Source organism: Myotis myotis, unplaced genomic scaffold (assembly GCF_014108235.1).
Source record: "Myotis myotis isolate mMyoMyo1 unplaced genomic scaffold, mMyoMyo1.p scaffold_m19_p_7, whole genome shotgun sequence".
NCBI lineage: Eukaryota > Metazoa > Chordata > Mammalia > Chiroptera > Vespertilionidae > Myotis > Myotis myotis.
In genome coordinates this window covers 3445001-3457538 of record NW_023416379.1, presented here as the reverse complement: position 1 = coordinate 3457538, position 12538 = coordinate 3445001, and the positions used below count along the sequence as shown (strand labels likewise).

The following is a 12538-nucleotide window of genomic DNA, read 5'->3' as shown; positions in this document are numbered from 1 at the left end:
GGTCACTATGACACACACTGACCACCAGGGGGCAGATGCTCAATGCAGGAGCTGCCCTCTGGTGGTCAGGGCGCTCTCACATGGGGGAGCTCTTCTCAGCCACAAGCCAGGCTGATGGCTGCCAGTACAGTGGTGGTGGTGGGAGCCTCTCCTGCCTCCTCAGCAGCACTAAGGATGTCCGACTGCAGTTTAGGCCTGCTCCCCGCTGGCAAGTCAACATGCCCCGAGGGCTGCCGGGCTGCCGGGCTGCCAGAGGGATGTCTGATTGCCATCTTAGGCCCAATCCCCCGGGGAGCGGGCCTAAGCCAACAGGTGGTCATCCCCTGAGGGGTCCCAGACTGCGAGAGGGCACAGGCTGGGCTGAGGGACCCCCCACCCCCGAGTGCACAAATTTTTGTGCACCGGGCCTCTAGTATGTATATATAATTATATATGTATGTATGTGTGTATATATATATATATATATATATATATATATATATATATATACACACACACACACATATATATGTATATATACATATATATATACATATATATATATATATTTTTTTTTTTTTTTTTTTTTAAAGAAGAAGATCAGTGAGGACTGAGAAGTGCAAACCAGTGCAATCAACTTGACCTGCTGCCTTTATGGAACCCTCTCCACCAACAGCTGAAGTCTCCTCCTTCTTAAGAGCACAGGACACGTTCACCAAGAAGGCCCTCCTTCCACCAGGAAACTGCCTCCACAGGTTTAACGTAAGTGACACCCGGCGCACGCTCTCTGAGCAGAGCAGAACACAACCCTAGTCAAAGCGCGGGAGCGGGGGCCCACAGGTCAGCCTCCACGCTCAGCCCCTCTGCTACCTGTGGCCTCCGCCTGCTCCGGTGGCACCTGGGAGGAGTCGCAGGACGGGATCTTGCAGTGCTCCCACCGCACTTCGCTGTTGGTTGTAAAACACCACGGAGCCGACTCTCCATCAGGGTTGCGGCAGTAGTTTTCCTCCAGGTTTCTGGAAAAGACGCGGTGTGAGTTCCGCCCTCCACACGGGCTCCATGACATGACAAGGAGCGCGCAGGCTGGTTAACAGGGATATTGGACGCTTGGCCAGCTAATCCTCCTGAAGGGTAGGTGGGCACATGAGCGGAGGAGGGGCTCTTTAGGACCCCAGAGAATTACGGCGCCAATGCTTCTCTGGGGTCAATGGTTAAAATGTATTCCTCGACTGGGGATCACCAAGCAAAACAGCTCTGCTGTGTGTTGGGCATGGCGCTGGATGCTAAAGCACATGGGGATTTCCCACAGTGGTCCTGCCTCAAACAGCATATCCAGCCCTGGCCGGTGTGGCTCAGAGGTTAGACCATTGGCCCTGGACCAGAGGGTCGCAGGTTCAATTCCTGGTCAAGGTCATGTACATGGGTTTCAGGTTCAATCCCTGGCCTCGGTCTGGGTGTGTGAGGGAGGCAACCAATCGATGTCTCTCTCTCACATCTCTCTCTCTCTCTCTCTCTCTCCCTCTCGCTCTCTCTTCCTCCCCCCTCCCTTTTACTCTCTCTTAAATCAATGGGAAGAATACCCTCTGGTGCGGATTAGCAACAACAACAAGTCTCTCCAGCGTAGCCCTGGGATTTCCGTGTTCTCCACACCCGCTGCTCTGCGATCTGACTGAGCGGACCTGGGGGAGGGCCCAGGATCTTGCATTTCTAACAGCATCCGCTGCTGGAGCCGAGAACCCGCGTCTCGGGAGTCAGGGCTGACTCACCCATCCCCTTGCACAGCACTGGCCCGTGGTCAGTGCAGGGACTTCACCTGGAGTGGCTCAAGCTCGAGCCAGGTCAGTGGGCTTTCACGCCTGGCTCGGCCGCAGGGCCGGAGCCGGGCTGGACTTACTTGCAGGGGAAGTTTTCCGGGGTCCTGTTGTGCTTGTGAGGGGTCTGCTCGCTCCAGCGCTGACACGTGTGCCCGGAGAGAGTGACGGCCACCTTCCCGACGTAGCTTTCCCCTCTGCCCTTTAGACACTGGTATGTGGGGCCGGTGGACGGCGGGGGGGTTGCTTGAATAGGGACAGTAAATGGCCGTGAGTGGTTCTGAAATGGGGAAGGCACAGGCGGCAGGGCTGGGGTGGGGAGTTGGATCTGGGAGCGTCAGTCTGGCCGCTGGCTGCTCCCCCGCTTTGGAACTGGAAAGTGGTTTATCGTTTTTAGGAGAATTTGACTTGGTAGAGTCATGCCTACGAGACCACCTCACGAGGAACGCCTCCAGGAACGAGGCCCTCGGAGTGCATGCTGCTTTCTGTCTTCTTTCTCAGTTTGTCATACATGTAGGGATCGACATGCCACCCTCACCCCAGATCTCCACATGCACCAGCGACACAACCTCCTTTGCGAAGAATAAATGATTCCCCAAGTGAACACAGCTAGATGCCGCCCAACATCCCAGGAAGCCGACAGAAAGGCCATGGAAAGAAGCCAAAATGTGTCTCCAAGAAAGAGCGTGGGCTTCTAGAATCACAAAATTCTCGAGAGAAGAAGAAAAAAAAGATGACAAGAAGAGAGAGCGACGTCAGGAAGAAGGGGAGTGCCCAGGGGACTCCGTGCCCGCTGGACGGAAGGCTGTCAGGCCCAAGGGCGGAAGCCCCCCGGGCTGCGAGCCCCCCTAACTCCTGATGGCCGCCCTTGTCTGAACCTCCAGTCCCTTCTTCCCACTCTCATCGAGGGAAAGGCTCACAAAAGTGTTTCTTCTGGGTCTTTTCTGCTAAGTGAGCCGGTTTACCCTCCGCCCTGGGCTCCCCTCTCCCACTGCCCACTCCCAGGTGGCCCTTCTGAGACAGACCTCAGAGGCAACGCCTGTTACAGAGCAGCAGCCAGAGAGAACTCTGGGTGCAAATGAGACGCGTGGACAGGAAGCACGGGTCTTATGTCCCCGCGAAGGCCACAGAGCTGCCTTCCGAGCCCACATGCCGGTCTTTGACAGGAAAACCCCACAGAACCTGTGAGCAATGGATGCTCAGACAGTTCCCTGGAGGAGCCAGGAGACTGTTTGACAAGGGCAGTCAAACCCCACAGCATCATGGGGCCCTGCTTTTCTCTTGGTTCCCAGGGCAGAACGGCCGAGGGTCCGTGGACGGGGTGGGGCCATACTCACTGCAGCGCGGGATGTCACAGAGTTCCCAGCGTTTGTTGGGGTTCGTGGTGAAACACCAGGGGCTGGGCTCCCCGTCAGGGTTACGGCAGTAATTCATCTTCAGGTTCTTGCTTGGGAACCTGGATGGGCGAGGAGGAGTTTAATGGCATGAACAGCGCTCGCTCCGGCAGCACACACTAACACCGGAGCGGTCCAGGGATTAGCCTGGGCCCTGCGCAGGGATGACATGCAAATTCGTGGAGCATTCCATGTTTTTAAAAATAAAATAAAAAATAGCACGGAACATGTCCAGCTAAGAATCACTTTAAATGAGCAGGTAGGGAGCACCTGCAGGCACCACCAAGCACCCTGGGAGGCGACAGGGAGAAGGCCGACCTCGAAGAGATGGCGGTCTCATGAGGAAGATGCGCTCAGGGGCCGGAGGGCTACTTTCCCGGCGGTTTACACATGTGTAAGCCACAGGACAGGATTAGTGACGTTAGCATGTTGGCCTCCTGGAAAGCTGATGTCAGCAAACTCCAGTTATGCAGTTTCAAATAAGAGCAATTTTTAAAACACAAGGAACTTGCTAGTTGCCATCTTCAGAGCTTGAAGAGCCGACCCGCTGGTCTGCCAGGCTGGGGTCCCGCCAGCCTTTGAGCTCATAGCAGCGGAAAGGGGCGCGTTGTGTTCCCGTGAGCACCTGGCCCCAGGTGCAGGCAGGGAGCCCTCAGTGGGCCCTGGGCTGGGACCCCGAGGCGAGCCGTGCCTGGGCCCTCTGGCTTGGCTCACGTCCCTGTCTGAGGCTCCCGGTGCTAGGTCAGGTCGACTGAGCCAACAGCAGTGGCTTCGGGAATCTTCTTCTATTTCCTGGACGCGAACTGTTCGGAATGGGAGGTACAACGGTTCCCTGGAGCTGTTTTCCACAGGGAACTCTGGGCTCAGTCTCATTTTTTCTAAGTTTTCTTAAGTCGCAGTAGGTCCCACCATCATCATGGAATGAAGAGAAAGATCAGAAGCAGCTACGGAAGGGGGGTGTTTCCGGAACAATCCGTGGGAAGTAGGGGAGGATTGCTAGGCCAGGGACTCCCTTCCTGTTGCACATCCCTGGCCCCTTGGGGAATCTAGTGAAAGTTAGGATCCTTGCCTGGAAACAGCGCACTGAGAGGAACACACTGAGAGCTCATAACCCCCATCCTCAGGTCGTGGGTCAGGGAGCCTGGAGTTTCACTGGAACGAAGGAGAGGGGGAAGTGGAGAGAAGAGGGGAGAGCGGGGGACACCCCAGCCCGCGGATCTGGGCTTCGCAGCTCTCCATGCGCTCACGCATCGGCCAGGACCGGTTCCGGCAGAGACGGCCGAGGGTCTGAGACCCTGCGCGTCCGACAGCCACGGGCCTCTGCTCCCTGCACCCACCAGGGCGGGAGCGGGAGCTGCTCTGCAGGCGCGTGGGAAGCGGCAAAGGGAGACGCGGAAACGTCAGGTTCCTTCGCTGCTCGAGGGACATGAACACCTCAACAGCAGTAAACACTGGAGCTGCGGAGCCGCGAGCACCCAGTCTGTCTCCGGGGACTTACTTGGCGGGGATGTAGCCATGCGCGTGCGGCGTCTGCGAGTCCCAGGCCTGGCACTCGAGCCCTGACTTGGTCCTGGAGATAGTGCCCTCGTAGTTTTCCCCGCTGCAGTGCATGCACTCCTCTGGGCGGCGGGCAGGGAGGAGGGAGAAGTGTGAACCAGAGCCCCCCAGGAACGCCTGGAACACCGCTCGCCCCCTGCTCATCCGTGCTGTCCCACGGTCACTAACCCCTGCTCATACGTGCTGTCCCACGGTCACTAGCCCCTGCTCATCCGTGCTGTCCCGCGGTCACTAACCCCTGCTCATACGTGCTGTCCCACGGTCACTAACCCCTGCGCATACGTGCTGTCCCGCGGTCACTAACCCCTGGTCATACGTGCTGTCCCACGGTCACTAACCCCTGCTCATCCATGCTGTCCCGCGGTCACTAACCCCTGCTCATACGTGCTGTCCCACGGTCACTAGCCCCTGCTCATACGTGCTGTCCCACGGTCACTAACCCCTGCTCATACGTGCTGTCCCACAGTCACTAGCCCCTGCTCATAGGTGCTGTCCCACAGTCACTAGCCCCCGCCCATACGTGCTGTCCCGCGGTCACTAACCCCTGCTCATACGTGCTGTCCCACGGTCACTAACCCCCGCTCATACGTGCTGTCCCACGGTCACTAACCCCTGGTCATACGTGCTGTCCCACGGTCACTAACCCCTGCTCATCCATGCTGTCCCGCGGTCACTAACCCCTGCTCATACGTGCTGTCCCACGGTCACTAACCCCTGCTCATACGTGCTGTCCCACGGTCACTAACCCCTGCTCATACGTGCTGTCCCACGGTCACTAACCCCTGCTCATCCGTGCTGTCCCACGGTCACTAACCCCTGCTCATACGTGCTGTCCCACGGTCACTAACCCCTGCTCATACGTGCTGTCCCACGGTCACTAGCCCCTGCTCATAAGTGCTGTCCCACGGTCACTAACCCCTGCTCATACGTGCTGTCCCACGGTCACTAACCCCTTCTCATACGTGCTGTCCCACGGTCACTAACCCCTGCTCATACGTGCTGTCCCACGGTCACTAACCCCCGCTCATACGTGCTGTCCCACGGTCACTAACCCCCGCTCATACGTGCTGTCCCACGGTCACTAACCCCTGCTCATCCATGCTGTCCCACGGTCACTAACCCCTGCTCATCCATGCTGTCCCACGGTCACTAACCCCTGCTCATCCGTGCTGTCCCGCGGTCACTAACCCCTGCTCATACGTGCTGTCCCACGGTCACTAACCCCTGCTCATCCGTGCTGTCCCGCGGTCACTAACCCCTGCTCATACGTGCTGTCCCACGGTCACTAACCCCCGCCCATACGTGCTGTCCCACGGTCACTAACCCCTGCTCATACGTGCTGTCCCACGGTCACTAACCCCTGCTCATACGTGCTGTCCCACGGTCACTAACCCCCGCTCATACGTGCTGTCCACGGTCACTAACCCCTGCTCATACGTGCTGTCCCACGGTCACTAACCCCGCTCATCCGTGCTGTCCCACGGTCACTAACCCCTGCTCATACGTGCTGTCCCACGGTCACTAACCCCGCTCATACGTGCTGTCCCACGGTCACTAACCCCTGCTCATACGTGCTGTCCCACGGTCACTAACCCCTGCTCATACGTGCTGTCCCACGGTCACTAACCCCTGCTCATACGTGCTGTCCACGGTCACTAACCCCTGCTCATACGTGCTGTCCCACGGTCACTAACCCCTGCGCATACGTGCTGTCCCACGGTCACTAACCCTGCTCATACTGCTGTCCCACGGTCACTAACCCCTGCTCATACGTGCTGTCCCACGGTCACTAACCCCTGCTCATACGTGCTGTCCCACGGTCACTAACCCCTGCTCATACGTGCTGTCCCACGGTCACTAACCCCTGCTCATACTGCTGTCCCACGGTCACTAACCCCTGCTCATACGTGCTGTCCCACGGTCAACTAACCCCTGCTCATACGTGCTGTCCCACGGTCACTAACCCCTGCTCATACGTGCTGTCCCACGGTCACTAACCCCCGCTCATACGTGCTGTCCCCACGGTCACTAACCCCTGCCTCATACGTGCTGTCCCACGGTCACTAACCCCTGCTCATACGTGCTGTCCCGCGGTCACTAACCCCTGCTCATACGTGCTTGTCCCACGGTCACTAACCCGCCCATACGTGCTTCCCACAGTCCTACCCTGCTCATACGTGCTGTCCCACGGTCACTAACCCCCTTCTCATACGTGCTGTCCACGGTCACTAACCCCTGCTCATACGTGCTGTCCCACGGTCCACTAACCCCCGCTCATCAGTGCTGTCCCACGGTCACTAACCCCTGCTCATTCCGTGCTGTCCCACGGTCACTAACCCCTGCTCATACGTGCTGTCCCACGGTCACTAACCCCTGCTCATCCGTGCTGTCCCCCGGTCACTAACCCCTGCTCATACGTGCTGTCCCACGGTCACTAACCCCTGCTCCATACGTGCTGTCCCACGGTCACTAACCCCTGCTCATACGTGCTGTCCCACAGTCACTAACCCCTGGTCATACGTGCTGTCCCACGGTCACTAACCCCTGCTCATACGTGCTGTCCCACGGTCACTAACCCCCTGCTCATACGTGCTGTCCCACGGTCACTAACCCCTGCTCATACGTGCTGTCCCACGGTCACTAACCCCTCTCATACGTGCTGTCCCACGGTCACTAACCCCTGCTCATACGTGCTGTCCCACGGTCACTACCCCTGCTCATACGTGCTGTCCCACGGTCACTAACCCCTGCTCATACGGGCTGTCCCAAGGTCACTAACCCCTGCTCATACGTGCTGTCCACGGTCACTAACCCCAGCTCATACGTGCTGTCCCACGGTCACTACCCCGCTCATACGTGCTGTCCCACTGTCACTAACCCCTGCTCATACGTGCTGTCCCACGGTCACTAACCCTGCCATACGTGGCTGTCCCACGGTCACTAACCCCTGCTCATACGTGCTGTCCCACGGTCACTAACCCCTGCTCATACGTGCTGTCCCACGGTCACTAACCCCTGCTCATACGTGCTGTCCCACGGTCACTAACCCTGCTCATACGTGCTGTCCCACGGTCACTAACCCCTGCTCATACGTGCTGTCCCACGGTCACTAACCCCTGCTCATACGTGCTGTCCCACGGTCACTAACCCCTGCTCATACGTGCTGTCCCCGGTCACTAACCCCTGCTCATACGTGCTGGTCCCACGGTCACTAACCCCCCTGCTCCACGTCACTACCCCTGCTCATACGTGCTGTCCCACGGTCACTAACCCCTGCTCATACGTGCTGTCCCACGGTCACTAACCCCTGCTCATACGTGCTGTCCCACGGTCACTAACCCCTGCTCATACGTGCTGTCCCACGGTCACTAACCCCTGCTCATACGTGCTGTCCCATGGTCACTAACCCCTGGTCATACGTGCTGTCCCACGGTCACTAACCCCTGGTCATACGTGCTGTCCCACAGTCATTAGCCCTTTGTTCTTACGTGCTAGCTCAGTCACTAGCCCCTTGTTCATATGTGCTGTCCCACAGTCACTAGCCCCTTGTTCCTATGTGCTATCCGATAGTCACTTGGTAATAAAATCGGCACCAAAGACTCAATTTTCTGATACAACCTAAAATGCCACTCTTTCTTTCAAATGGTAAAATGAGCATATTTTGGTCAAGACCCCCTTGACTATTATAGTCACAACCAATTTCAGAAATTCCATGAAGGCATGTCCTCGAGCTGGGATGCAGTAGCCCTTGGGTGGGGAGGGGGACACAGATTCTCGGAGCCTGTCAGTTCTCTGCTGGGACTTTTAAAAGTGGTGTCTCCGTTTCCAGGAGGATCTTTAAACGCGTCTGTGCCATTATCCGATTGCTGGGTGACGGATCCTCCCAGGATCCGAGCGCTGGGGTCTGTTGAGCTCCTGACTCGCTGGGGGCAGTGCTCACCTCCAGCCACAGCAGCTCTCTTTCTGTAGGAGTGAGAAGCATGCCTGGCTGTTCTCCGCTTTCTCACATTATTTACAAACAGGAGCTTTGATTTAGAATTCTTGAAATGACATGGCCCAGCAGGGTCAATGTGACTTTAAGTTTTATGGAGTAATAAGGAAAAAAAAGAGTCAGACCTGATAGAAAAATGATGTGTTCATGTCAACTAAGGGACGAATGACCTCATAGCACCGTGTACAAATAAAGAGTCCCCAGGGCGGAGGTGGGTAAAGTGACAGGGACTGAGCCGCCACAGGTGGGAGCACCGCCAGGTGGCTGCACAGTCCCCCGCCCCCACCCCCTCGCCCCACTCAGTGGAGCAGGAAATGTGAAATGAAGAACTGTTTTTCAGTAGGATGTTTGTAATTTTTAGCATTGACTGCTGGGATGTGCTATCCAATTGGTTGGTTCATTAAAATAACGATTCGCTGGTTTAAAAATGGTTCTTAGCTTAGCTTCAGTGCAACAACAAAGTCTCCATATTACCACCGTTTCTTTGAATTGTATTGATTTTGCGGTTTTATTCCAACTATATTACCCCAAATCTGTTTTTGTCTTTCTACTGTGTGCTGAGCTTTAAGCATAGGAAGTTTGTGTCTAGAGTTTACATCTAGTTTTGTTTTTTTTAAATATTTGTACACATTGAAGGAGCCTGTGTACAGGCACTCACGCATCGTGACCTAAAAATAATTCAGGTCAATACTAGGGGGTCTGAGCAAATGTTGACCCTTTCCATGAGGTTCCTGCATGACTCAGCCGTGTCAAACACGGCGCTAAGGGGTCGGTCACACGCTCCCCGTGGGAAATCGCTTTACAGCACATTGCCATGCGGGGAAGGCAGACGGGAGGGTGTCTGCGGCAGCTCCTGACCTTCACATTCAGGGATGGTGCAGTAGTCGAATCTGGTGGCCGGGTCGGTGGTGTAACACCAGGGCCCCTCCGCGTCGTTGTCGGGGTTCCGGCAGTAGTTTTCCTCCAGCCCCTCCAATGGGTGGCTCGTGGGTGAGTACCTGGGCGGGACGGGAAGGAATCACTCTGATTGCCTCCTAAACGTCAGCACGTGACCAGCCACGCAGACTGAGGAGCCTCCGGTTCCCATCCGGAGGTCAAGGCCCTGCCATCCCAGAGCCCAAGGGTCTGTGGTGTCCGATTGCCACCGTCTCTGTCTCTGGGCTGTTTCCGCCCAGGCGCTAACATTCCCGTTATTCCTAGTTGCACAGTCACGTCTCAGGAGGAGGACACACTGTCTGCACAGGTGGCGGGAGCAAGGCCTCCATCCTGCCGGGTTCTCGTGCATCCCAAATGCCTGCTTCTGTCACGGCCTCTCTCTGTGAAAACGATGGTAGTGAACACCACGCTCCGGGTGACACTACACTCTTTGTCTACGTCCTCTCGTGTAGCCCTAATGAAAACCCCACCAGGATGGCGATGTTAGCCCTATTGACAGATGAGACGACGGAGACGCAGCAGTGAAAACCAAACAGGCCTTGCCTTAGTTGGAACAGTTAGTAAGTAGCATCTCGAGAATTAAGTCAGATCCGTCAGATCCCCCAAGCCGGGTTCTCTCTGAAGTGCAGCCAGATTTAGGGGGAGTGTGGGGTCGGGGAGTTGAGCTAACTTTCAACTCGAGATGAGCTGCCGTGTGGAGAAACAGGTTAGACCCAAAGCCCAAGACTTGGGGTCCGAAGGTCAGGCTTTGTTTTGGACCCTCCTGCGCCTGCGTGGTGGGCAGAGCCTCGGTTTCCTCACCTGCCAGAGGAGAGATGGCCGGGACCCGCGGTCGGCAAACTGCGGCTCTCGAGCCGCATGCGGCTCTTTGGCCCCTTGAATGCGGCTCTTCCTACGCCTTAGGAGTACAGTGGGGCTTTGACTTACGAGTTTAATTCGTTCCGAAACCGAGCTCGTTCAGGAGCCCGTTAACTCAAATTACTCTATCAACTCAATGCAAAAAATCGACGGAGAGACAGCTGGTATCTCAAAAAACTCGTTAGTCGGGACACTCGTAAGGCAAGGCCCCACTGTACCCTAATTAAGTTAATAACAATGTCCCTGCCTATATAGTTTAAATTTAAAAAATTTGGCTCTCAAAAGAAATTTCAATTGTTGTACTGTTGATATTTGGCTCTGTTGACTAATGAGTTTGCCGACCACTGGCCTAGACCAAGCATGTCAAACGCAAAGGCAAACACGGGCCCAATAAACGAGGCATGTGGCCCATGGGCCGCATGTGGCCCACAACAAATATTTTTGCGGCCCAGCCAATATAACGGTATGGAAGAAAACATGAATTTTATCATTGCTCTTGTTCTATTTTATACTATACCTTTTGAAAGAAACCTATGTTTCTATGAAAATTGAAGCTTGTGTTTGTTTGAGGCCCACATAAACTTAAACCTTGTTTATTTGGCCTGTGTTAGCCTTTGAGTTTGACATGCTTGGCCTAGACCAGTGGTTGGCAAGCTGTGGCTCGCGAGCCACATGCAACTCTTTGGCCCCTTGAGTGTGGCTCTTCCACAAAATACCGACTTCTGCGCATGGGCCACGAAGTTTCAATCGCACTGTACGTGCACGCCCGCACGTGGTATTTTGTGGAAGAGCCACACTCAAGGGGTCAAAGAGCCACATGTGGCTAGCGAGCCCCGGTTTGCCGACCACGGGCCTAGACTATCTCCAAGGCCCCTGACAGCCTATGATTTAGCCATTTGGTTCCATTGCTTTTCCCCCATAAGCCTTCATGTCCCAGGAATATGAGGTCTGCTCATCTCACGGGAGGCAGTCAAGGCAATTTGTTGGGAACGGGGTGGGGCCATAGACACCAGCTCTGACTGGATGAGCTTTGTCACCAAGAACTTAGTGCCGCCTGATGTTCCCTGGGAAATGTACAGTGAGAATGACACTAAAAGAAATAGGCGACTTGTGGGAGAATCCATTGCTCGTTTATATTTCATTTCCTCTTTCACTCCACAATGTTGAGGTGAGAGTTCTCATTTGATACGTTAGTTTTCAGCTAATTGCATCCTAATCGTGGCCATCTCTGGTCTCTCAGACTCAGCCTAGAACCCGTGGTTTGGTGGTTCTGTTCTTCCCAGGCATCCTTCTGTGAGCTAGGGCTTCCAGAAAAGCATGTGTGCGGAGTGGATGGGGCACAAGCATGCCCTGGGGGGGCTATAACTAGTGGAACCATCTGCCTCAGATCAGTGAGGTCCTCTGTGCCTGTGCGGACACCTATCCTGGGGGCTTGGAGGGAATGCCGTCATTCTAAGTGCAGCAGGTGAGCACAGCGGAGAGAGAAAGCCTTACTTGGGGACGTGTGGAGAGCGGTCGCGCCACTTCTGACAGGCAACCCCGTTTCTCGTCTGGGACACCGTCCCCCGGTAGCGCCTTCCGTTCCCGGTCTTGCACTCTGAAAGATAGACTGAGAAGACCGCACAGCGGTCAGTCCCTTCGCAAGGGAGGTCACGCCGAGCCCTGCGTCCCGTGCAGCGAAAGGACACGGTGGTCCTGCCACCCAAGGTCACCTTTCATGGCTCTGGGTGAGGTGCCGCTAGCAAAGCTGTTTGGTGCTTCCATAGGTTTATTCAAAGTGACAGCCCCTCTGTGTGCCAGGCGCCATGCTGGGTGCTGGGGGCACACGGAGTGGGGAACAGTGGAGTCAGGGCGCCGCAACAGCAAGCGATCAAGGACACAGCCCTTGGTGACAGGTATGACAGACAATAAACAGCGTGTGAGCGCGTGAGGGGGACGGGAAGAGGGCTTCCAGGCTGGGGGGGGGGCAGTGCGCTTTTCAGGGGCCTGGAGAGCGCCCTGACTGTCCTGAG

General features: G+C 55.9%; 1 protein-coding gene across 1 annotated transcript in view; it reads right to left on the bottom strand.

The window, feature by feature from the left end:
- The window catches only part of PLG (plasminogen), a 44570-nt gene that overhangs the window by 22924 nt on the left and 9108 nt on the right, over positions 1–12538 (bottom strand). The window contains exons 4-9 of the mRNA XM_036317897.1: positions 12021–12135; positions 9591–9730; positions 4683–4803; positions 3128–3246; positions 1874–2036; positions 850–995 (exon numbers count right to left, since the gene is read on the bottom strand). Of these exons, the coding sequence (XP_036173790.1) occupies positions 850–995; positions 1874–2036; positions 3128–3246; positions 4683–4803; positions 9591–9730; positions 12021–12135 (804 nt within the window). The remainder of the gene's footprint in view (positions 1–849; positions 996–1873; positions 2037–3127; positions 3247–4682; positions 4804–9590; positions 9731–12020; positions 12136–12538) is intronic.